The sequence below is a fragment of the Halichoerus grypus genome, chromosome 1 (assembly GCF_964656455.1).
Source record: "Halichoerus grypus chromosome 1, mHalGry1.hap1.1, whole genome shotgun sequence".
Classification (NCBI taxonomy): domain Eukaryota; kingdom Metazoa; phylum Chordata; class Mammalia; order Carnivora; family Phocidae; genus Halichoerus; species Halichoerus grypus.
In genome coordinates, this window is record NC_135712.1 from 109,998,603 (window position 1) to 110,025,694 (window position 27,092).

At 41.3% G+C, this 27,092-nt stretch overlaps 1 protein-coding gene across 5 annotated transcripts in view; it reads right to left on the minus strand.

Moving 5' to 3' along the window:
* The window catches only part of MED12L (mediator complex subunit 12L), a 318,467-nt gene that overhangs the window by 246,018 nt on the left and 45,357 nt on the right, over window positions 1-27,092 (minus strand). For all 5 annotated transcript variants that reach the window (XM_078070369.1, XM_078070350.1, XM_078070359.1 and 2 more), the window contains 3 exons: window positions 4,892-5,061; window positions 2,406-2,516; window positions 1,102-1,371 (listed from right to left, as the gene is read on the minus strand). In XM_078070369.1, the coding sequence (XP_077926495.1) occupies window positions 1,102-1,371; window positions 2,406-2,516; window positions 4,892-5,061 (551 nt within the window). The remainder of the gene's footprint in view (window positions 1-1,101; window positions 1,372-2,405; window positions 2,517-4,891; window positions 5,062-27,092) is intronic.

Below are 27,092 nucleotides of genomic sequence, written 5' to 3' on the forward strand. Positions count from 1 at the left end.
CTTGTCTCTCTCTCCACCCCCCCACCTCACCACTCCCACAATTCTTCCCTCTACTGTGGCCAAAACAATCTAACTAAACCACACAACCGACCATGTCATTTCCCTGCCTAAAACCCTGCAATGGCATCCCAGTCATAAGACACATAGGGAATCTTCTATGCCCTGACCCTTCAACAGGCTTTATGCTTTATGTTCCATTAATACCAACCAGCACACACAATGACTAATAGACCTTCTGGCCTTTTTCTCATGCTGTTCCCTCAACCAACTGTTTTTAGCACCTTTTATTTAAAAAAAAAAAAAAAAAAAAAAAAAAAAAACCTCCTATTATAATAAGCACTAGTCAGGGCCCTTCCTTCAGAAAGCCTCTCTGAATTCTGGGTTGAACTGAAGTTCCACTGCTCAACTCCCTTAGTCCCCTGTGCATCTTCCATCAGCCTTTGCCAACAGTGTACAGACACTGTCCATTTACAAGCCTGTCTTCCCCACAAGACAATAAACGCTACCAGAGTGAAGAATATGTCTTTATGGCCAGCCCTGCCCTGAAGCCCTGTAGGAAACAGAAGGACACAGTAAGAGCCCAAGAAACGTGACCTGAACATAAGCTGGGAGCTCCTCGAGGACAGGGTTGGATCTCATTCCTGACAGTATAAGCCCAGTGGCCTACATGCTACTGGACGCTCAAGGACCGCACAAGCAGTGATGCTTGGCAGAGGAACAGAGCCTGAGAAGTTACCTGGATTTTAAAGAAACAGAGAAGGATGGCAACCAACTAAGACGCGGGCTGTGGAAGCTACGGAATGCCGCATGGAGGAACGGTCTTTCTAGAAGAGAAGTGATATAGCAGACTTATCCTCTGGGTTCCCTGAGGGTTTTATCACTGAACTGCTGCATGGCATACTGAAGGATGACTACAGTAACTTTCTTCTACACAGAAGTAACAGGTCTTCCACAGAGAAATAAAAACATGAGATTTCACTTTGTCAATTACTTGGGTGAGGAAGAAACCGGAGTGTGACGTGAAAGTTGAAGGTGCAATTCTCAACTCCGTTGTTTCCTACACTGAATTGTAACATAAAATAGCAAGGGCCAGGGACTTACCTGCAGCATACAACTAAGTCCATAAACCAGGGGGCCATGCTGTGCACAGGACAGGAAGTCTGAGAAGGCCAGCTGCACGGGACTCATGACGGGGCCAGGGGGTCCAGGGCTGGGGGCCCCGATGCTTGAGTTGTTTGGTCCTATCATCATGTGGGGCGAGTGCACAGCAAGGAGGCTGGGACTATCGCTCAGCAGCAAGGCAAGACGCCGGGCACAAAAGTAGGCAAGACGACGAGACAGGTAAGCCGACTGAACAAACTCGTCCGAATACTGAGAAGCACAAGGACACCAGGCTTCAGTCACGTCTGATGCTAGTCAGTGAAACAACTATTTTAACACAGATTTTTTTCATTAAGAAAAAAAAAAAGACCCTTCAAAAGTACTGTAGAGACCAGTGCCATCCAACAGAAACAATGCAAGCCACGTACTTAAAGTTTTCTAATAGCCATTAAAAAAAATAACAGGCAAGATTAAAAAGAGTAAGGTCTTTTCTCTAGCCCATTATATCCAAAATGCTATCATTTCAACAGGTGATCAACACAAAAAGATTTAATGAGATATTATACACTTTTTTTCTGAACTAAAGCTGAAATCTGGTGTGCATTTTACACTAAGAGCACATCTCATATTGCACTTGTCACATTTTAAGGGCTCAAAAGCCACATCTGGCTAGTGGTTACTCCAACGACAGCATGGGCACAGACTGTCACAGGGAGGATACACAGGACACTAGCGCAGTGTAGTCCCCATGGGGGGCACTAGGGAGAGGAAGAGAATCACTTTTCACTACATACTCTTGCATAGCGCTTTAATTATCAAGTTCATGTACTAGTGTTTCAAGAAAACTTTCTTTTTTCTAAATAAATTTTCTCCAAATAATCCAAATTTTAACAGATCTTAAAGCAATCATTAAAATAGGAAGTTCCCGGCCCCAGGGACTCAAAGAACATCAAAAAATACAGAAGACCCTCTAATCCTTAAAAAAGGGATGATTTGTTTTCACAGAAATCTGTGTGAATCAGGAAACAGTATTTAAAAAGCTATCTGCTTAGCTCAGTGATGGGAGAAATCGGGGTGGGGGGGAAGGTGAGAATACTTTAGAAAGACAGGTGGTTAAAAACTATGAACATGGACAACATAAATAATTGGCTTTTGATCACTTCATGTGTTGTAGCATCAAGACATCCTTCCCTTCCATTCCAAAAAGAATTTTTTTCCCTTCCCCATCCACATACTTAGTCATCCTTATCAGACTCACTTCTTGCCCATAAAAATCAGTGGGCTCAGGGTCACACATACTATACCTGCAGCATTAGTGGTAATAAGAGTTTAAGAAGATCATCATCCATTGGTCTGATCTTTTCTAAAACATCCAAGATCCATGTCAAATATTCATGTTTCTCTAGCATTCCTTCCTTCAATGAACAAAGAAAAGTTACACTGATAACGTTAAAGCAAAACCAATTAACATTCAAAAAAGAGCACTATTACTCTTAACTCTTATGCTTAAGTATAATTTTACTATTATTATTTTTGTTGTTGTAGTAAAAATACAGTCTCCTGGATCACAGTCCAAATTCTAAACAAAACAAAGACCCAGTGTGATTCTGTGTGGTCGGTTTGGGGCGAGTATTTTTGTTGTTTTTGCTTTTTTTGGTAATCTGCTTCATTCTAAACTGAAAAAAATTAATTCCTATGAGAAAGGAAATTCAGAAGCTTTCAGACTCCCAGGGCATGTCGAGCGCCTGGCTAGATTTCAGGGGTGTATGAACTTATACTCACAGGAGAAAACTTGTCCAATGGTGCTAATTATGAAGAACAAAAGCCCCCATCATACCAGCATCTCAGCAAGCAGCTGAAAATCCCATCATATCTAATGCTCTCCTAATAACCCCTGCCTCTATCCTAAAATGAATTTCAGATACTATAACCTATGTATAAAATATAACCTTAAAAATCAATATAATGTCCTAATTAACCATTAACATAAAGAAATGAAAAAAATTTATTAGAAAATAATGTATACATATTCCAACATAACTACACTAAAAGTAACAACACACCTCAAATTTCCAAAATGCCTCACAGGGGTGGTATAGCCCCTCTTAACATAAGCACCATTAACATTTTCATCTATTACCTTCATATAAACACACATGCATTCATATAAATACACAATTCTTCTATGACAGTCTACGCATGTATGTATTTAATGTCATGTTCTAGTTTTGTATTATGATTCACATCATGAAAGAATCTTCAAAACAGAAACAAAAAGATACGTTTTCTGGGAAAGACACATATTTTTATGGTCACTGTGGCAACAAGCTTAGTAGTAAATATGAACTCCTACTTTATTCCTAGCAACATTTTCATACCTATTTATCACCAGTGCTCCACTATCATGATTATCAACAATTTGTGTGAAAATATACTGATAAATTATAGCTTCAGTATTTAAAAGATTACAGTGTCACCACACTGACGTGATATCAAGGTATCTACTTGTTGCTCATTTCTAATTTTTAAAAAGCTTAATATCAAAGAGTTAAAAGGTTAGTCACAGAAAAAGTTCAATTTAAAATTTTAAGACCTGTGATGTGAACTTTAATAAAGAAATGAAAAAAATGGAATTTTGTATTTAAGGCAGAAGAGATGGCAAATGTAAGGTTCAAAACAAATCTTTCTAAACATGACTTTCAATGGCTACGTCATATCCATCCTCAAGATGTTTTTGTGTATTTACCCATACCCTTATTTCTGCACAATTTCCTCATGTTTCAGAATATGGCCAATTAAAATATAATAAACTTTTAAATTTAAACATTAATGTCCCAATTAAATTCATCTGTTTAGGACCCAACTGCCTCCTATAAAGGAGATACGGATTTCAGTGTTCCCAATACATAAAGTAATCCTTCCAAAAATATTAAGCATGTTGAGAGACACTTTTTTCAAAGATGTGGACTAAATCCTCAGCTCAATAAAAGTCATAAAGGCTCAGAGAAGGTACCAAGGTAGTCCTCTGCTAAATGGAACTAGGATTTATAAGATGATTTTTAACTGACTTAAAACTAACAATGCTACTTCCCAAAGAACCGGGCTTACTTTAAACTCTTAGAAAAAGTCACTTACAACCTGGAAATTATAAAGTTCTAAGGGGGGAATTTTGAAACCACACATCCCTTTTACCCCCTTCCTCTCTGAACAAGATAGCAGGTAGTGAAAGTCTCTGCTAGTCATACAACTTCAACACATTTCTCCCTCCTTGCTAGGAAGAGGCAAACAACAGCACAAGCGCCCTCTTCTGGTCAATATGATTTACATCAGCTTGTCTGAAGAGCATTCAGGGCTTGCTCCGTGCCCTTACTCATCCTCCCAACTATATTTTAAACTGTCCCTGAGCCAAATTAAGACGACCCTTCTGTGGAGAAACTAAGCCCTAATGGAGATCGAGGAGATAGGAAGCACCAACAGAAATATTTTTTTGAATAATCGTATCCAAATTTTTCAAAATAAGAGGTTTGGAAGGGATACTTAATAGAGAAATTACCAAAAAATTAACAGCATCAAAAGAGCTAAGATCACTGAAAGCTGGAGGTCAATATATAGAAGCAGCGGCTGTCATCTCGAGGCAAAGGTGGTACCGTGAATACAACTCAAGGTGAGAAATGTCAGACTGCTTTCTCTGAATGTATTTGGTTCATATAAAGATAGCACTTAAACTGTAAGGACTTTGCTCTCTTCTTAAAAGCATGCTCAAGGGCCTTGAGGCTCTTGAGAAGGTTACCTGGAACATGTGAAAGGCCAGCTTCTCGTTGTACTCCCACTGCTTCATGGCCTGCTCCACATCCGGTGGCACCGGGACAGGACCATCCCCCGCGCTGGAAGCCACGTGGTAGAAGTCGGAAATCTTGGCCAGCTGCTCTCGGAGATATCTGGTAGATATTTGTGTCCACTCTGCATTAAAAACAAACAAACCTAAATTTCTAGACATGATGAATATAAGAATTAATGTTTTCTCCCCGCCTTCTGATTAGCTTAAGGATGTACATATAAAACAAACATCTATTATAGAAAAGTGGTTTTGGCATGTGCAAGCATTGTACAAAAAAGCACACCCACCCCAGTAAGGCAACGTGGACGGCCCTCCACCCCCCACAGGAATGTTGGCCAGCTCTTGGTGGAGAAGGCAGCTCTCCCCGTGTGTCTCTGTGACTCTTAACGGAGGAGTAGAGATGCCTGCACTTGAGTTATGTGCATTTCGTGATGTTCCACATTATGCTAACAACAGCATAAAAAATTTCAAAGCCACAAGCAGGAAACAGAGGAGGTGAGCACCTCAAAAATTTCAATTCTACTCCAAAGCAATTCAAAATCCTCCAAATGCATCTCTCCAAGTTGGATTTAAAACATACCTAATTAAGATTTGTTCCATTTTTGTCCGTCTGTAAGAGGAGTGGCATTCACCACGGGCTGGCCCATGACAACATCCTGACCTGCACTCCCCCTCCCCACACCCGCTAAAAACACCAGCACAGCTGCCTCTTGGGACAACCATCTGGACCTTCAATTATTCTACCAACACATGATACCTCAGAACTCAATCAGAAAGAGTAGTGAGCAACAAAAGGTAGGAGACTGGAAAGGAAATAGAAAAGTACCATTACAAAAAAAAAAAATCACTAAAAATATTCAAAAATGTCTGCCAGAGGGGCACAAATTAAATCAGTGTGTTGCCTTTGGCAACCATGAGGGATGTGACGCCAACTTTAGCCCATTCTGTGGATAAAAATGTAATAATTGCATGCTCACAGCCAAATTTCCCCAAGGATTAGCGAAACAGCATTTCAGAAGAAACCACCCTACTGAAACATTACCACACAATGCTATTTTCCCATTATCCTGGCAACTGGCTCTCCCACCTTATTTTTAAAGGAACCAATTTTGACAAAAGTAAGAGCAAAAACCTAACATCTGTTGGGGATTCAGGGTTTTGTTTTTATTTTTTAAGTACTCGTAAAAGTACGTGACAACATTACCCAGAGAGAACTACTGCTAAGTCTTGGTCTGAACCACTTATTCCTCACTGTGTCTTTTTTAAAATCAAAATTCAAATGCACATGTTAACTCTAGTAATAAGCCAGTGCAAAAAGATGAACAGATACTAGGTCAACATTCTGTTCCTAATATAATATTGTTCTTCAGAAAGCACCACCAATAACAGATATCGTCATTAAAATTAATCTATCGCCATTAAAAACATGACAGTAAATTATCAGTGTCATCATCTTCTGGTGCCCCCTTTATGGACTAATAGTCTCATGACACTTGTTTAACAAAACAAAATGCCAACCATCAGATGGGACAAGTTTAGCTTAGCTATAATAAGCAAAAACAAAAATAACAAGGATCCAAATCCTAGCTTTTGTGTGCCAAGCCTTGCTATTAACTCACTCTCAGTATGGTACCATCCTCAATACCCCCACAGAATATTTTAGCCTCAGGAGCTAAAAATAACACACACATTCACACACCCCTAACTTTGTCCAGGGTATATTTTCTTTTTAAGATTGTTTCTTAAAATATGGAAGAAATATATGTTCACTACAGAAAATGTACAATGCAGATATGAAAAGAAAAACATCTGTAATCTCCTCACTCATAATTAAATATTTTAATATTTGTCTTTTCAGGGTTTTTTTCCTTTATATGTGCTGGAATGTTTATATAAACATATGCATTTCTTTAAAAAAATATGCTGAATAGGACATTCCACAATCTGAATGCCTTTGGGGATTCAAATGGAATGCAAATGTAGCCATCTTAGTAGTACTGGCATTAAATTATATCAATCAGGGAGATTCAGAGGTCTGGGACATAAGACAGCCTAGAAAGGATTAGTTTTAAAAATTAGGATGCACACAAAACTTTTATTAAAAATTAAAAACAAAGGGGCACCTGGGTGGCTCAGTCAGTTAAGCGTCTGCCTTCGGCTCAGGTCATGGTCCCAGGGTCCTGGGATCGAGCTCCGCATCAAGCTCCCTGCTCTGCGGGAAGCCTGTTTCTCCCTTCTCCCACTCCCCCTGCTTGTGTTCCCTCTCTCGCTATGTCTCTGTCAAATAAATAAATAAATCTTTAAAAAAAATTAAAAACAGAAAATTGCAAATGGCCACCAGTACTCTACCCCTTAAGATTATTTGGATTCACTGACCACCCCCCCCCTCTCCTGCTTAGTTATGGCTGAGAATGAAGCTGAGCCCTGGGGGCAGCAGTGGCAGGACCCAGGGGAGTTTCTACCTAATGCCAGTCGCTTCAGCCCCTCCCGCCAGATCCTGATTTAACTGGTCTGGAGTAAGGGGCCCAGTTTCAGGTGATGAAAAGAAAAGAGGAATCATAGGGAAGATGGTGGGGATGAGGGGAATATTCGAAGGTGGCAAAAATGCAGACCATGATCAAGGAGGCCACTCGGCAGGTGGCGCCGCTCTACATTCAAGCAGCTCTGAGGATACAGCCACATCATTTGTAGTTCATTGATACTGAGAACTTCAGGGCCATGAAGGCAGATGATCAGATAGTTTATGCACATAAACATGACTAAGAGTGGCGTCAGGGGGCCAGGACTGAAAAGAATGACTGGTCCCTTTGACAAAACTCCCCCTAGCTCCCTGAATCCTCTGGCCACTATTGCCTAATCCCCCAAGACAGAAGGGGTTTCAGACATCATGCAGCTCAATCTAGCATTGTCTAGATCCAGGCACAGCAAGCTTATGCAAGGCCCCACAGCTAGACCTGAAGTACACCACCCGGTGTGAGATGCCCCACTCTAGTACATGAAAACACATAAATCGATAAACACATAAAGGTGAGAACAGAGATGTGCCAAGTTACATTAAAGATGATCCTCCTGGGCCTAGAATACCTGCAGTATTAAAAAGAAAACTGGGAGGAGCCCAGTAGGGAAGTAACATCCACCCTGGGGGCAAACACAGAGCATGCCAAGTGCAGTGGGGCTCAAGGAGAAGGTACCCTGGCCAGGAGACGTGAGCAGAAAACAACACAGGGCTGCATTTAGCGATTTTGGTAGAATGAACTTCGGAATAGGATGGCCCCGGTGCAAATTCTCATTCTGCTACTCGGCTGTGTGATGTGAAAAATGGTGTCTAACTTCTGCTAAGTTTCAATTTCCTCCTCTGCAATAGGAATCAATCTCTCTCCCTCTCTCTCTCTCTCACACACACACACACACACACACACGAGTTACTGTAAGGATGAGTTACTTAGCATGATGCATGCAATGCAGAAATTGATCAACATGTGGTAGCTCTCATCACCACATGATCGGGATGAAGAGTTTTTTGAAAACTCTCCCGTCGCTCTTGACTGTCAGCGGACGGCACCTGCTGTCACTGACCGTAGACCCTGCCTCTGCTGCAGCGAGCTGCCAATGCCTATCATAATGCTCTGGGTAAGTACTTATGAAATCAATCCACGTCAGTTTCATGATTCCAAAACCTTCAATGGATCTGCAATCCTTCATGAATTAAGGCCAAATTCCTTAGTTAGGACTTAAAATCATTTCAAATACTACCTACCATTAAGTAGCTACAGTTGCTTTCTCTCTGACTCTCAGGCCTATAATGCTCTTTATCTACCATACCTTCTCTACTCACCTGTGTTCACTCCTGAGAATTTTTCTGGACCCAATTCAAATGTCAAATCGAATATGTAGCCTTCTTTGGTCTCTGGACACCAACCCACCACCTAAAGGGGCTCTCCCCCTGTTCTCGGATATATCACAATTTCCTCTTTCATCCTCTCTTTCATCTCCATAAAACTATGCCTTACATAGTCAACATCTAAGTATTGACTTGAATCAATACCCTGTAAGATGCTCCCAAAATAACCACTAAATCAAGTCACTCCCCAATTATTCTGCCTCTCAAATCTTCCTACAAACATCTTTGCTTTCTAGTTTAAACTCATCACTGCATACCTAGCTTTCAAACACCATCTAGGAAATGCCAAATTCCCTCTCTAGCATGCTCTGTCTTTATTATAGCCAATGCAACTAGAAGCACCTGCTAGTCAACGCACTACAAAGGCCCGTGCAAATAGTGAACTTTCAATTCTCTTTAATAAACTTCCAATAAATATATATGTGTGTCCTTTAATTTTGTGAGGCTCATTTTCCCAGCCAAAGTCTTTCCTCTGATATCAAAGCAAGCGGGAACTCACTCTGTAAAATAAATTCAATAGAGATTGTTTAAAAACTTCCACCAGTCCCAGAGAGTTAGGTGCACATTTTTAAGGTGATCCACTTGATAAAGAACTTTAGTCAAAGAGGACAGTCTCCTCGAAGGAGAAACCTATATCCTAGAAAATTCTTCCTAGCTACACCACTATAATAAAAATTCTTGCCTCTCCACAGGGAGAGCAGGCTGCTTCTCAGAACTGTAAGATGTAGAGGATTTCATCAGCCTGACTTTGGTGCAGACTGAAAGGTGGGGAGAAAACACTTCAGTGCATGCAAGACACAAGCACATTCCACCTCTAAATACACAGTAAGAATGATTGGAAGATTTTCCACCATTTTTCTCACTTTTTTTTGTTGTTGTTAAAATGCTTTCTTGATCAAAGGACACCATCAATAAAGTGAAAAGACAACCTACAAATTGGAAGAAAATATTTGCAAATCATGTATCTGATAAGAGACTTGGATCTAGAATATATAAGGAACTATTACAACTTGATAATAAAAAATGGGCAAATGATCTGAACAGACATTTCTCCAAGAACATAAACAAATGGCCAATAAGCAGATGAAAAGATGCTCAACATCATTAGCTACCAGGGAAATAGATACCACTAGGGCAGTTATAAACAAAAAGACAAATAGTAACAAGTAGCGTTGAGGATGTGTATGAACTAGAATCTTCATGTATTGCTGGTGGGAATGTAAAATGATATAGCCACTGTGGAAAACAGTTTCGCATTTCTTCAAAAAGTTAAACGTAGGGGCGCCTGGGTGGCTCAGTCGGTTAAGTGTCTGCCTTCGGCTCAGGTCATGATCCCAGGGTCCCGGGATCAAGTCCCACATCAGGCTCCCTGCTCTGCGGGAGGCCTGCTTCTCCCTCTCCCTTTGTCCCTCCCCCTGCTCTCGCTCTCTCCCTCAAAAAAATAAAATCCTTAAAAAAAAAAAAAGTTAAACATAGAGTTACCATAAAACCCATCAATTCCACAACTAGTAATATTCCCAAAAGAAATGAAAGCACATGTCCACACAAAGATTTATAAACCAATGTTCATAGCAGCATGATTCACAATAGCCAAAAAGTGAAAGCAATCCAAACGCCCATCAACTGGTGAATGGATAAATAAAATACGTTATATGTACACAACGGAATACCATTTGGTCATGAGAAGAAATGAATGGAACGACTGACACATACTACAGCATGGATGAACCCTGAAAACATTATGCTAACTGCAAGAAGGCAGCTTCAAAGGACCACATATTTATATGAAATGTTGAGAACAGGCAAATCTAGATTTACATTACCTAAAGCAGAGGGGAAGTTAGGGTAAATGGGGAGCAACCAGTAATGGGTACAGGATTTAAGGGTAATAAAAATGTTCTAAAATGTGGCCATGGCAAGAGTACACAATAGGAGGGGCACCTGGGTGGCTCAGACGGTTAAGCAGCTGCTTTCAGCCCAGGTCATGATCCCAGGGTCCTAGGATCGAGCCCTGTATGGGGCTCCCTGCTCAGTGGGGAGCCTGCTTCTCCCTCTCTCTCTGCCTGCCACTCCCCCTGCTTGTGCTCTGTCAAATAAATAAATAAAATCTTAAAAAAAAAAAAAAAAAAAGGAGTACACAACAGGGAAAAGATAATCTCTTCAATAAATGATCTGGCAAAACTGGACAGCTACATGCAAAAGTATGAAACTGGAACACTTCTAACACCACACACAAAATAAACTCAAAATGGATTAAAGACCTAAACATGAGACCTAAAACCATAAAACTCTTAGAAGAGAACACAGGCAGTAATCTCTTTGACATCGGCTATAGCAACATTTTTTTTAGATAGGTTCCCTGAGGCAAGGGAAACAAAAGCAAAAATAAACTATTGGGACTTCATCAAAATAAAAAGCTTCTGCACAGCAAAGGAAACCATCAACAAATCAAAAAGACAACCTATGGAATGGGAGAAGATATTAGCAAGTGACATTATCTGATAAAGGGGTAGTATCCAAAAGAAACAAAAAACTTACACAACTCAACAGCAAAAAAAAAAAATCTGATTTAAAAATGGGCAGAGACTATAAATAGACATTTCTCAAAAAGACATACAGATGATCAACAGACACATGAAAAGATGCTCAGCATCACTCATAATCAGGGAAATGCAAATCAAAACCACAATGAGCCATCACTTCACACCTGTCAGAATGGCTAGAATCAAAAACACAAGAAACAACAAGAGTTAGCAAGGATGTGGAGAAGGAGGAACCCTCTTGCTCTACTGGTGGGAATGTAAATTGATGCAGCCACCGTGGAAAACAGTGTGGAGGTTCCTCAAAAAATTAAAAATAGAATTACCCTACGATCCAGTAATTCCACTCCTGGGTATTTACCCAACAAACACAAAAACACTAATTTGAAAAGATATATGCACCCCTATGTTTATTGCAGCACTAGTCACAATAGACAAATTCTGGAAGCAACCCAAGTGTCCACCAAGAGATGAATGGATAAAGATGTTGTGTAAATATATACAATAGATATTACCCAGCTGTAAAAAGGGATGAGATCTTGCCATCTGCAACATGGATGGACTTAGAGGGTAGTGTGGTAAAGCGAAGTAAGACTGAGAAAGACAAATACCTTATGATTTCACACATGTGTGAAATCTTAAAAAACAAATGAATTAACAAAAAGCAGAATCAGACCTATAAATGCAGAGAACAAAATGATGGCTGCCAGAGGGAAGGGCTGGGGGGATGGGCAAAATGGGAGGAGGAGTGTGGGAGGTACGGGCTTCCAGTTACGGAATGAGTAAGTCATGGGAATAAAAGGTACAGCATAGGGAATACAGTCAGTGATATTATCATAGCAACATACAGTGACAGATGGTAGCTGTGGTGGGCAGAAGGTATACAGATGTTGAATCATGAATCACTATGTTGTACACCTGAAACCAACATAACACTGTATGTCAACTACACTCAAAAAAAAATTTTTTAAGACTTTAATTTTTAAGTAATCCCTACACCCAATATGGGGCTTGAACTTACAACCCCGAGTTCAAGAATCTCATGCTCCACCGACTGAGCAAGCCAAACACCCCCAAATAAAAATTTAATAAAAATTTAAAAATAAAATAGGGCCATGGTTTCACAACTCTGTGAACACACTAACCACTAACATACACTTTAAGTGAGTTGTAAAGCATATTAATATCTCAATACAGTTGTTATATAATTTTTTATTTTTTTATATTTTTATATAATTTTTTAAATGTTTTCTTCAAATACTTTACTATCAGTAAGAAATCACCTGCATTACTGCAAAGTAATCCACCGCAAGATGATATGATTTTGAGGGGGTGGGAGGAGGAAAAGGGGCAGAAATAAGAGTGTCCATGTGTTAATGGTTAAACCTGGGGTGAACAGTAACAGGGACTTAATTCTTCTGTATCTCTATATGTTTGAAATTTCCACAATAAAAGGCTTTAAAAAGTTAGTCAGTTGTATCCTATAAAATGATTCACAGAAAACCTGAAATTCCCTATTCAGCCACTATTCACTTGGGGAATGGGGGGGGGAATCAGCATGCTGATTGGCAGCCTGGATAAAGAAGAGCCCAAATGAAACCCGCTGTCTCAGTGCGACATGAGATTGACAGAGTCAGCCCAATGGCTGGAATGTTGTGTTCTGCTGAATGGTCAGTTGGTGAAATCAGGCCCTCTGGCTGGAGAGCAGGAAAAACAGGGGGGTGGGGGGGATGGCAGCGGGGGAGAGACAGTAGAAATGCTGTGGTGATAAAGTATGACATTTTTTTCACGCTTTAAAAAAGTTCTCCTCTAACACAGAATTACCTGTAGAATACTGGTGTTTCGTGGCAAATACCCAATACCTGTTTTTGTCTGGATGAGTAATTTTACTGTTATTTTTAAGAAGCTATTTCTCTCTGGTTTTATTTACTGAGCGATGATATTAAGTACTCTTAACTGTAAGAACAAGGTGACTAGTCAAGATAGAATAAAACCATTTAGCTGCAAACATTAAATGCCTACCCTGGGCCAGAAGCTCCCCTTGGGGTCTGAGGCTACAAACAGTGAAGAGAAAGCAGCCCCGACCTGGGGCAATTCATCCTTGAGTCGGGGAGACACACAGGGACACAGAGATTGACAGCAGTGAGATTAAGCGCTCCGACGCACCACGGGACACAGGTGAGGAAGCAAGCGGACACTGTAGCCAAGTCTTGAGGGACGGTTCAAAGGAGTTCCACACACACAAACAGCAGTGTGCAACGTGCCAGGTAATGAGGGCGCCAGAAACGCAGAGGGAGAAAGGGCCAGTGAGGCTAGGTAGGTGGCCCAGGCCTGAGGTCCTCAAGCGCTAGTGCATGAAATGACCACCAGAGGGCGCTGGTTAAACACACAGCTATAGGTCCGACTCCAGAGATTGCAACCCCTGAAGTCTGTCTGCATTAATAACCGGCAGCCCAGATGACTCTGACCCTGGCAGTGACAAGCTATGGAGTTTGGTCTCTCATCACAAATGATTAAAAGCTGCTGAAGGATTTTAAGCAAAGGAATGATAAGATCAGATACGTAAATTAAGACCCTCTAGATAGTTGTAAGGGAGACAAAATAAAAGAGGACTATGAAGTTCAGTAGGGAGATGAGCAAGGAGGGAACAAAGAAGAGACAGGTAAAATGGTAACCAACCTGATACCGGAAAGAAGGAAAGAGAGGGGCAAGGCAGCTTCCGGATTTCTCAGCGGGGTGGTTGAGCCGATCCTGGTGCCATCGACTGAGGTGTGGAATTGGGAGACTGAGCAGGGGAAGGGGCTGACTTCAGTCTGTTTTTATTAACTTTTTAATTCAACTTTGTACAGTTTTAACAAATATTACACAAAGATCTGACGTATCCTTTACCCACCTTCCCCAGATGCTAACATCTTGCAAAACTACAGTACAATATCACAACCAGGATACTGGCATTGACACAATCCATTGATCTTACCGGGGTTTCTGAGCTCAACACTTGAATTTTAGGTGTCAGAGAGGTGTCATGGGAAAACATGTCCAAGGGCAGGTGGATACACAGGTCTGACACTCAGAAAAAGGGTCAGGGTAAAGACACAGGTATGGGGACCGTTATCTTCTGTGATTTCAATGCCTTAAAGAATGTGATTATGACAACAGAAGTACCCACAGACACAGGGATAGGTAGGTTTATTCTGCACAGTCAGGGTACTGGTTGTGCCCTCACTGGATACCCAGCCCGCCCCATCTAAGCTCCCAGCATATGTTAACTCGCCTGGTGGTGGTGAAGAGCATAGGCTGTGAAGTCAGATGACATGGTTCCTGTCCTGGCCCCAGTCACTTGCCAGTTTGGGGATCTTGAGCAAGTCACTCAACCTCCAGGTGCCTCGGTTACTTGTCTATAACACAGGGCTGATAAGTGTACTTAGACTACAGGGTTATTTTGAGAATTAAGTGAGCTATGTAACATGCTTAGAACTGTGGTGCATGCCCAGGAGAAAGCAAACATACATGATTTCCAGGCCCAGGCAGGCAGGAGCCCACACATAGGAAGGAAGTCACCTTAGGTGAAAGTAGGATCTCACTGGCCGAGGCAAAGAAGAAGGTAAGGAGGATTGGCTGCTGTGGAAAAGTCTATGGGTGTCAGTCAGGGTGGGAGTGAGCTAAAGGAAAATGGACAGAACTTCCTTCCTCTCTGAAGTTCAAGGAAGGATGGACAATACTCCAAAAAATATAAGGACCATTACAAGGCAATATATAAATAACTGCACAGTTGTGTGACAGACAGTTAATGCTTAGGGATTTCAGGGTAAAAAGAGACCAGACTGGCCAACAAAGGAAATGGGTGGCAAGGTCTCGGGCAGGGAAAGGAGGAAGAGGGGCTGACAGGGGAGGGCTGGTAGGAGCAAGAATTGCATCCCTAGGAAGCAAGTCAGCTCCTAACCACGCCTTTCTTCATCCTAGGTGCTGGGGAGTATCTCATACCTGAGAAGAGCATTTGACACCTTCCTTGGTTTGGCCCTCTGGCTGTCAGGTCTCCAGTTTGTTTCCATGCTGATGTATACAATGCTAACTGTTGCATTTAGGGATTTTTCCAGTGGTCCTTTTTCCCTATCAGCCCCATACCAGCATCTGAAGCCAAGGCTCTTGGCAACCACAGAATCCAATTTTAGCCCCTAGAACAAGACTTTCTTATTCAACACATCAATCACCCCACTAATTTCTCGGCACAAGGACAGCTACAGGGGTTTCCTCCTAACAGACGGGCACATACAAAACGTCTGCCCCAACAGGCTCAACTCCCTTCTCAGGGGCGTGAGAGAGCTGTCTGAAATTAATGCTGTGATTATCATACAGTAGGTTTCGCGAAGCTTTTCAGATTCCTGCATATACCTGAATGAGTAGCGGCCTTGGCCATGGTGAGATATTCCTAACATGGAGTAAAAGGCACATTATTTTTACGAGTATTAAACTGGTGCATTTAATTAACCCCTTAAGACAGGTCCCCACAGCCTTACACATCTGAGACCAAGCCTGGAGTTTCATTGCCCCAGGGGAGGAAAGCTGCAGCAACACGACGGGCTCCGTGAGGAAACCACAGCTGTGCTTCCCTACGTAGAGGACATACCTCTGTGCACAACTAAAGCTTCACACGTAAAGGGACGGCTCCCCGAGGACCTGGGTGGGAGGAGAAAGGGAGGCGACTGGAGAAAGGTGTTCGCTGCCAACACAGTGGAGGCGTCAGAACTACTTAAATTATTACACAGGACATTTCATTATCATCACTCCGCTCCCACCTTCTGCTAACAAGGATGTGGTGGAAAGCCCTGATCATTTACGGAGCAAGATAAGCTACATTTTCTTTGTGCACTTTGCATTGGAATTTAGTTCCATGATCAGCTTGGCTTGAGTCAAGTCTCTGCAGTAAAAGCACCACGTTGACTACTTAAGTCTTAAATGCAGTTGCCGTGAAGTTCGTACTTCTGAACAAGCTTTAGACAGGTGAGAGTCTTTCATTAGAGCACAAATACAAAAACTACAGACATCATATTGCCAAATAACCATGTAAAGTACCTCTAGGCCAAAAAGCTCTAAAACATAAATATGCTTACACATGGCACAGACCAAGTGGACCCAACCCCATTATCCTCTCCTCCAGAACTCACCTGGTCTTATTTTTCTGGAGACCAAAGACTGATGCATGATATATTCATTTAGCGAAATCTATTCACTTTAGCTGTGTTACTTTCACAAAGACACTCCAACAGGTAATTTACTGACCCTGGACTTAATATGTTTTCTATCCTGTCAATATATTCCAGATATCCCTTCACTCCCAGATAATGGTGAGCTGAAATGAATTTAGAGCCACTTGATTCCAGGGATTTCATTTGAAAGACTATATATACTTCATCTGAAAATGACTCTGAAACTTAATGTCTTAAAAAAAAGAGAGAGAGAGAGAAAGAAAGAAAAGAAAAGAGCGTTTCTATTCATTATGGAATTAACATTCCAGTGAGGATTGCAAAACACAAAAAGATCTAGCTTTCGTAAGTCATTACAAAGTTAGTAGCCTGGAACACTTTAAAAGAACAGGACAACTATATGCCCAGTATAGAACAGGCACTGATTTTCTTAAAGGAACATAAGAACATACATTAAGGACATACATACAAATATATTTCAGAAGATACACAAGCAACTAATAACAATTCCCTTGGAAGTGTGTGATGCGACGGCTGGGAAACAGTGTGGGGAACAAAAGTGCTGTGAGAGACTTTACTATCCTCTTTGAATACTGTGTCTTATGGATAAGCTACCAAAAAAAAAATTTTTCATCTCACACGAGCTGTTTTTTCTTAAAATTCCATTATGCTTTAAGCAATCAACCTGCAAGATGCACAACAAATAAAAACTCATTAAACAATGAGCCTTCTAAAGCGCCTTCACACCTCACCCCAACACCGCTCCCCACCCCAGCTCCACAGTCACCCCTCAATCCATATGAGCAGCTTGGAAATTCTGTAAAGCAAACAAGACCCAGAACCAGAAGTCCAGGATAGAATTCCTAGTTTTCCCACTTGCCCTGGATTTTCTTACCCTAATTTGCAAGCTGAAGATACCCAACTACCTGGGAAGATTTCATGAGTGCCGCAAATGAAAATACAGGTTATCAGTCTGTAAACTACAAAAACTTCTAAAAGATATTTTTGTTGCATAATACATTCTAACTGTAAATGTACATGCATGAACCAATAGCCATGAAGAACAAAGAACTACAATATTAATTAAACTGGGATTCTGATCAGCATTTTCTCATAGAAAATGATTAGTTACTTCAAGCAGGAATCAATATCAAAACTGACTAGAAAACAGAGAAACTGCTGAGTGGCAATGGGTTCTTAACAGTAAATCCAAGACTAGGTAATTCCCCCAAACCAACAAAACCAAAAGAAATGACAGCAGAAAAGACGAAGCAAATACAGTACACAGATCTAGAAACCTAACTTGTTTGCTCCCAGCTTGCCAGGAAGGAAGACAATTATCTAAGACCAAGAAATACATTTGAAGACGCAATAAAAAACAAAAACTTTCCTAATTTTTACTTAGAAGGCTAGACTTCTTTAAGGCCCGGCTCATATTTCTCTCCTTCAGAAAACTTTCCCTAATTTTTCATCTCCCATCATTTCCTATATGATTACAGGTAATTATGTACTGCCGATTGCTCTCTGCTTTAGGGATGCATCTTTTTTTTTTTTTTTTAAGATTTTATTTATTTATTTGACAGAGAGATAGAGAGAGAGCACAGATAGGCAGAGTGGCAGGCAGAGGGAGAAGCAGGCTCTCTGCTGAGCAGAGAGCCCGATGTGGGGCTCGATCACAGGGCCCTGGGATCATGAGCTGAGCCGAAGGCAGATGCTTAACCGACTGAGCCACTCAGGCGCCCCTAGGGATGCGTCTTCTCTCCACAAAAAAATTATAGCCCCTTAAAGGCAGACAGCACAGCCCCCATTTGGTTAAAATTCTCCACAGCATCTACCCCAATGCATAAAATCTTAATAAACCTTTTTCTTAATTGAAGTGAAATATAAATTTTCTGAGTGCATTTTTCTAAGAAACTCAAAAGGATTCATGGGCAGACATTACCTTTAATTTCATTAAAAACTTAATGATCATACACACACACACACACACACACACACACACACAAACACACAAACCACCAGGACCACTATCACACACTAGCATCCGAACTTGAAACAAGCTGTAACACTTTACTTTGGAAAAAGCTGACATAGGCTTGCACAGAGCAAAGATAAGTAATGCAGAGTTACACTGCAGCATATTAAACTTGATTAGAACTTTTTAAAGTAAACATAAAAATCAAAAATTAACAAAGAGTTTAATGTTAAATGAAAATGTTAAAGATGAATTGGAAATAAGAATATAAACTCCAGGGGTGCCTGGGTGGCTCAGTCGTTAAGCATCTGCCTTCAGCTCAGGTCATGATCCCAGGGTCCTGGGATCGAGTCCCGCATCGGGCTCCCTGCTCAGCAGGGAGCCTGCTTCTCCCTCTCCCACTCCCCCTGCTTGTGTTCCCTCTCTCGCTCTCTTTCTGTCAAATAAATAAATAAAATCTTTAAAAAAGAAAAAAAAAGAATATAAACTCCAATACGTATGCACAACATACACAGATATGTATGTCTCCATCCATCCATTGACAGAGCTTAGATGCCATACATCCTAGTACCGATGAGCACCTTCAGCATCCAGATCTTGCCTTCTAAATACTGTTTCCCCATTAGAAAGAAGTACAGCTCCTCAGAGAAGTAACTGTCTGCAGATCTGAGGCAGAAAAAGTACAAGATGAGCCTGGGATGTCTTTCTGTGCCAAAAAACAAGATAGTGTTCTAAGACAAAAGGTGTCATGTCAAAAAGGATACAAAAGGCTTGAAACTTCTTCCACTGGCCAAATTTTTGGACAATCTGAACACTAAAATGAAGAATGAGTGTAATTGGCTGTAAAATACTGAACGAATAAAAATCCATGAGCCCATCACAACGACCAAAGATAATTTTTTTAAATAAAAAAAAAAAATAGAGAAACTGGTTTACCACCACTAACCATGTAATTACAGCAATTCTTACTCTGAAGATTGATAGTCAAAGGAAAGGAATTTAACATTTACTCTGCATTTTTTATAAAGAATTACAATTTATCACAGTTGATGAGAGAAAGCTCATTTTTATGTGAGAATGCCAACACCTAGCCATCCCCCCAAAAAATTATTTGGGGCTTGATTCATCAATAGATGCTAAAACTTTTAGGTGAATTACTGGGGAACAGGATAGTGGCAGGTGCCAAAGTCACAGCCCACAGGCCCCAATCCTTGCAGTACAGAATTTTTTATCCAGGTAGCCAGAGCTACCCCACCAATTAAAACCTACTTTTCAGGCCTATGTATAGCATAAATTTAAATTACACTTATACAAGCACTTCTGTCCAATCTTCAGGGTTATTGTCACAGTAAGCAAAGCAGATAGCTCTTTTATGACAAATGAGATCCGAGGAACACTGTAAAGATGTGGAGGCAATCTTGACTTGAAACTAAAAGCTTGTCCCTAGAGTCAAAAAAGTTAGTACTGCAGTCTTCAGGGACCCAAAGTGTAAGTAAGCTGGTTGGCTTAGATAAGAAACCAGACTGTCAATTACGTATTCAGCAGGGTTTATTTTTGCAGCCCAAATGGCTCAGTGAATATGTCACAAATTAATTACCCAGTGTGCAAGAAGGGTAGCTACTTCTTCCCTGTGTTTTGGGGGCGATCAGGATAGTGGTTCCGAGAGGACAGTCAACCAAGAAAAGTCTCTCCTCCATCACAAATGCCTGACCCAGCAAAACCTCAGGGGTACAGGGGAAACAACTGGGGATAAACAGAGCAGCTCCCTGGGGAGTTTAACCACGAAGCATTTTAAGCTTCTTCTAATTTATCTGTAGCCCCCAAAAAGCTTTCATGCCCATGATATGTCTTGTCACTTTTCACCATATTGAACACCCAACAATTCCTAGCCAAAATTAGAGCTGTTCCTCTTGCAAGCAATTTCATCTTTCTCCAGTTTCTACAGCACCCTGGACTTTGCTATGCTCTTCCTGTACCCCATGGCACCCATAAGAATAAGGGTTCTGATTCCTCTGATGCTGCCCACAACCCTGAAATCCTGCAGCCTGTTCCCTGCCAGCACCTTTCTTCCCAGCGATGCTTCTTGCCTCCAAGGGGCCCAGACCCACACCACCACTTCCCCCTAGCAACCACCGCGTCACAGCAAGGAGGAAAGACCAAATACCTAGTGAGTCCAGCTTCATCTGTACTGGCAGTTACTTTTTTTTTTTTTTTTAAGATTTATTAATTTGAGAGAGAGAGAGTGCTTGAGCACAGCGGGGAGGGGCAGAGGGAGAGAAAGTCTCAAGCAGACTCTGCTGAGCGCAGAGCCCGATCTCTTGACCCAAGCTGAAACCAAGAGTCGGATGCTTCACCAAGTGCACCCCCCAGGAGCCCCAGCAGTTACTTAACTTCTAAGGCTCAGGTCTCTCGTATTCAAAATGGAATAACAGAACCCACAGAGCAAGCTTATTATGATTACAGATCGTGTCTATAAACTTCTCAGCACAATACACAAAATAACAAATACTGGCTAGTTATGATGTCATAAGTACTGGCTAGCAATTGTAGCAACTAGTTAAGAGTCTACATTTACTGCCCATTTACTATGTGGTGCCAGGAACTGTTCTAAACCCTTAGAAACCTGATTCATTTCACCCCTAGAAGGTACTGCCAATTATAATCATCCCCATATTATAGACAAGAAACTTAGGATAAGTGTTATAACAATAATAGTACTAAGAAGTCCTTTCCTGGCTGCCCACCAGCCCCCAGACAGAACCCATGGACCCCTTAGCACACAAGGCTCCTCACAGCCTTTTATCACCGCCCCACCGATAACTAATGCATGAGATGAGAAAAGTCCTGGCAGTTCCACAAGTCCAACTCTTCGATGACCCTGTTTCTATGCAGACACCATCTTTTCGCCAGAAGTGCCCTTCCCTGCACAACATCCCCCAACTCTGTCAAAACACCTCTTCTTTCAAAACGGTATTCAAACGTCACTTGCTCTGTGGATCTCCATGGGCTTCCTGTCCTTGGGACTCCGTCCGCAGTTAATTCATTTCACAATTAGCTCTTCCTTCTTTTTCTGATACTTGGGATTGTTTGGCTATATGCCCCACCCCCAAGCGTGAACACCTAGAGGGCAGTGACTACATTCTCTGTCTGTCCCCACTGACCAGCAGTGTCTAGCACAGGCTTCCAAACCTACTTTGGACATGTACGCTGAGGGGTTTTGTGCACCCACCTGCACATCGATGCCCTCATCTATGAAATGGGAATAAAGTATCTCTCTCACAGAGTATCTGAATAAATCAGAAAATAAAACATACAAGGAATCTAGGAAACGGTTACTAAGAAATGGGGGATGTGGTATCACGGTAAACCACAGGAATCCTGGGAGACGTGGGGAGCAATGGACTGTTCTCACACGAGCCAAGAGGAAACCCAGCTGTGGGGTCCAACAGCAAAGGGATGAGGTATGCCCACAGATGAAAAGCTCCCTCAAGTAACGGAGATCATGTTCACAGCACACATCCAGAGCTGATTCAGTCTAAGACTGGAAGAAGCACCATGTTGCTGCTCCCTACAGTGAGGGGCATTCCAGAATTGCTCAAGAAATGCTAACTGCTACCGTGACAGCAAACATGGTAGTAAGCTCCACAGTTATAATCAGTTGGCTTAGCAACAACAGGACTCCTCACAGGGAACTTTCCTACAAATAAATGTACAAAGTCTGCGTTATTTACTCTACAGTCGTATCTCCTAATCTGTTTAAACACTTTCCTTCATTTCCTAACTCTAAGTTTTACTTTTTTATTTTTAAGTATTAGCTAGCCCATTTTAAATGCTTTTCTCTGGGGAGATCAAAATATCTTAAGACAACTAAACAACCTTGTTTTAAAAACAAAACTTCACTCAACTCTAAAATACATCTGAAACCCACTACACGTTACACGTGGGGGGTTCTCTCCCTTGAGTCTATAACACTCACCTATTGGATAGCATTTTGCAAACATCTTCTCTACCTATAACATCTTATTTTTGGGGTATCATAAGGACTGAGAATTATAACCCCTTCCTCTCAGCTGCCCTAATTTCACCTCTACTTTAAAATCTCTGCCCTGGTGTTACGATTTGTCCAAGGCAAGTATTTCTTTACCTGCCTTGAAATGACACGGGAAACCTCACCTAGAAACCTAAGGCCTCTCTCACTTTTCTCACTTTGGGGTACACACTTTACACTGGGGAGGTCTTTGCCTGCTGCAAGCTCCCCAGGGCAGCATTTATATGGATTTAATAACCCATTTAATCCACAGTTTAGATCTATAACTCTCTGCATAATGACAGTGACAATCTCTGTGTTGCTACATTTAAAGAATTTACACAACGGGGCCTGCTCCCTTGTTGCTGTTAGCCCACTTAACTTTAGGAAAAACTCTCTTCAATAAAATCAAACAGCAGTGCTTTATAGCTCTGTTCCAACACTGAATGTGGGAACTGAAAATAAAACATATGTTTCTATTACAAAGGAATAAAGGCCATTTCTACCAAAAACACTTTACCAGTCCTAAGAACAATCATCAAGACAACAGAAGTCATAAAACCACTGCCAGGAAAAGGTGACACTTGATAGTCAATCTTGCCCCAAATGTGCTGAATGATTCTTTTCACTATCAAAGCCAGAACACGGAACCTATTACTGCAAGTTAATCTTCTGAAGTGTATGCAATTTAATCCAATTCAACACATATATATGTGTGTGTGTAGTTGCTTGGCTGCATAGCTTGCTTGGAGTGTGAAACTTGCTACCTTATGGCTAGGTCTACACAGCCAAATGCTTCCAAATGCACTGTATAATTTGCTTAAAGAAGCTGAAGAAAGTGCTGAAGACAAAGCAGAGAGAGGTATCAGGTGTAACAGGGTGATAGAAAACCAAGATCAGATCACTGAAACCATGCGCTCTCTGCAGACAGTAAAAACAGTACGCTACATGTGCATTTTAAAACACATGTAAGAATACAGAAAAATGAATTCAATATCTACATAGTTAAATTAGCTATTAACTACAAAGGGTAAAACAGTGACTTTGTAGTGAAGAAACGTGGGAGGCACCACCTTACCCAAAAGATCAAAGTTATCACCACTAGTATTGGAACAATGTAATATGATGTCCTGAGAGGCTTACAGCATCGCTTCCATGGCATTCCTACCAAAAGTACATAACCTGAATCTAGTCATGAGGAAATGAACAAATGCAAACCAAGGGACATCTTACAAAATAGCTGGTCTATCCCCTCTAAAAATATCAAGGAAAAAAAAAAGGCCGAAGAACTGTTCTTGATTAAAAGAAGACTAAAAAGACATGAAATTAAAGGCAACATGGATTGGATTGGATCAAGGTTGAGAAGACTACTGTTTGGAGAGACTAAGGATTCTGCTTTAAGTCAACAGTCACTTAGTAGCAGAGCTGGGATGAGTAAAGCCCAAGCTCTTTCTGATTTGCTAGACCTAAGAGGTTAGGGGGTCAAGTCCCAAAATTCATGCATTTTTTAAAATATTTTTATTTTTAGCTTTAAGCATTTTTTAGGTCAAAGTTTTTATACTCTACCATGAAAAATGGTATATTAGGCACTTGATCTTCATGGATTTGACATTCACACTTAGAAATACACATGAATGGGGCGCCTGGGTGGCTCAGTCGTTAGGCATCTGCCTTCGGCTCAGGTCATGATCTCAGGGTCCTGGGATCGAGCCCCGCATCGGGCTCCCTGCTCAGCGGGAAGCCTGCTTCTCCCTCTCCTATTCCCCCTGCTTGTGTTCCCTCTCGCTGTCTCTCTCTCTGTCAAATGAATAAAATCTTAAAAAGGAAAAAAAAAAAAAGAAATACACATGAATAGAGGCACTTGGGTGGCTCAGTCAGTTAAGCGACCAACTCTTGCTTTCAGCTCAGGTCATGATCTCAGGGTCATGGAATCAAGCCCTGCGTCGGGCTCCACACTGGTTATGGAGCCTGCTTAGGATTCTCTCTCCCCCTCTGTACCCACTCCACCCCCAGTTGTGCTTTTATAAAAAAAAAAAAAAAAAAGAAAAGAAAAAGAAAAAAACACATGGATAATCATAAAGACCAATGAGTTGTAATACTCTATACAGTCAAAAAACAGATTCACCTGTGTTATGTGTCTTATGAAAGAAGAGAAAACACAGCTAGTAGGTGAACTTAATCAACCATCTGTCATGGGTGTGCAAATAATAAAAATTTTAGCTCTGGGGGAAAAGTAGAAAATAATCCCCCTCCCAACCAACTGGTTACACTAGTAAAAAAATTAATGGTAAAAGTAATGAATGCAGGAAGTCTCTGATGTTCTAAGCTAAAAACTGGAGCTAGGCTTCCTTCCATTTGGTAGAGGAAATCATATGGTTCTGGTGATACAGTCCTATCTCAGATTCCTAAAAATTCTACCTACATGTTCTTTGCAAATGATGAGGGTCTATCAGACTTTATTTGTCCTAAAATTATATTTCACTGGGCAGAATCATTCCTGTATGATCACCTTCTCCCCTTTCTTATAACAGTTAAAATCAGATTAAACTGAACATCAAGGAAAACACTGACAGAACAAGTTACAAAACCATGAAAAGAACCTAAGAAAAGGAGGAGTAGTCTATATAGTTGGTGATGCTACAAGTTTCAAGGATTATGAACTGGGACAAATACACACACGCTTCAGGCCTCATCATTCATTTATCTTAAAAATTACCGAGCACCTCTGTATGCCGGGTACTCTCCTAGGAGATTTAGTACAGAACAAATCTGACAAAGTTTCTCACGGAGAAATGTTATAGTCGGGAGTGAGTGTACATTAAGTAACCAATAAATTAAGATATAACGTGGTAGGTTATATCTTACTCTTAGATCATACTAAGAGTTATGAAGAAAAATAAGGCAGGACAAGACAACAGAGCGACAGAGAGGACATTTTGGCTGGAGTGATCTGAGAAGGCTTCTCGTAGGAAGTGCCATCTGAGCTAACATGCAGTGCGTGGAGGCAGCAGGCCACATGGACGTCTCAAGGCTGGAAGGAGAGGCCACCGTGTGTGCCGACTGCTCATGCTGGTGGAGGGACACATCTGAGCGAGGCGCGGCTGCCAAGTGAGGATTCTGAGCATAAGAATGTGGCATGAGTTAGGTTCTAGCAGGAGCATGCTGGCCACAGAGCAGAAGGCTGTCATTAGAGAAGAACAAAAACAAGCTCAGCTAGAGGCCGGTCCAACAGCACGGGCAAAGGTGGAGGTGGTGGTTCAAACCAGAGGACTAGCAGCAGTGGGAGGAGGAAGACATTCTCGGATGGGGATTCGATTTTCAAAGTAAAGCTGACAGGATTGCTGAGGGGCTGAACGTAGAATTTTGAGAGAAAGATATAAAGCCAGAATGACAATAGGGCTTCTACCCTTATCCTCCCAGTGACTACATATAACATTTAGTAAGAAGACTGAAGAAAGAAGGAGCAAGTTTAGGGATGGAGAGAAATCAAGACTTTGGTTGTATATACTAGGTTTCAGATGCCCATTAGTCATCAAAGTAGAGGTAGCTAGTGTAAGCAACTAGATATCCAGACTCTGGAGAGAAGTATTAATAAACGCTCTCGCTCTCTCACCCATGCTTGCTCTCTTGCGCTCTCGAGGCATGGGCACGCACGCGCTCTCTCTCCATATACATATGTGTATATATATACACACACATACATATATGTGCGTGGCATGTCAGAGGGGGAGAAGGAAGGCAATGTGGCCAGAACATCACAGAAAGAGAGAGCAAGGCATGGATGGCCTTGGTGGCCACACATACATATATGTGTGTGTATATATATATATATATGAATCACATATATGTGTTTTTGTGTATGAGGAGAAGTTCAAAAAGGAAATTATGAAGAAGAGCAAAGAGAAACTTGACCATTTATTGTATCTACTTTGACACCATTTGCAAATATTATAGTAAGAATGTAGAGCTTCTGTAATTTAAAAAGGGGGCATTTCTTTTGTCTCCCCCTATGAAAAAATAAGCTGGTGAAAACAATCTGAAGTATAGAGTTAACAAGACTGCTACCAAAACAGCACTCAGAGATAACCACTGTTCACTTTGTAGATACTTTTCCCTATACATTTAAATATATACACAATACAGTTTTGTTTTGTTTTGAAGTACAGTTCACCTTTGTTTTAGCAAACCTGAACTCAAAAGGTGGCAGCCATGGAATCCAGCCATGTTTTCAGTTTTGTTTTGATTAACTTTCCATGCTTTTAGAGTGGGCTCCACTGTCCAGTTCGCCAGGACCACCTACCACTCCCAGCCACCTCACAGCCTGACTCACTTATTTAGGACGCTGCCTGGCATCTGAGGACATTTGCACTTTCTGCCCTGCTTCTCAGAGCTTTGTAGCTGGGGTCTTCCTTATGAAACCATAAGCACGTTTCCATTTCATAAGGAATTATTTGTAAACCTAATCTTTAAGTGGACATCTTTATGTGTAATCCTCTGTGCATATTT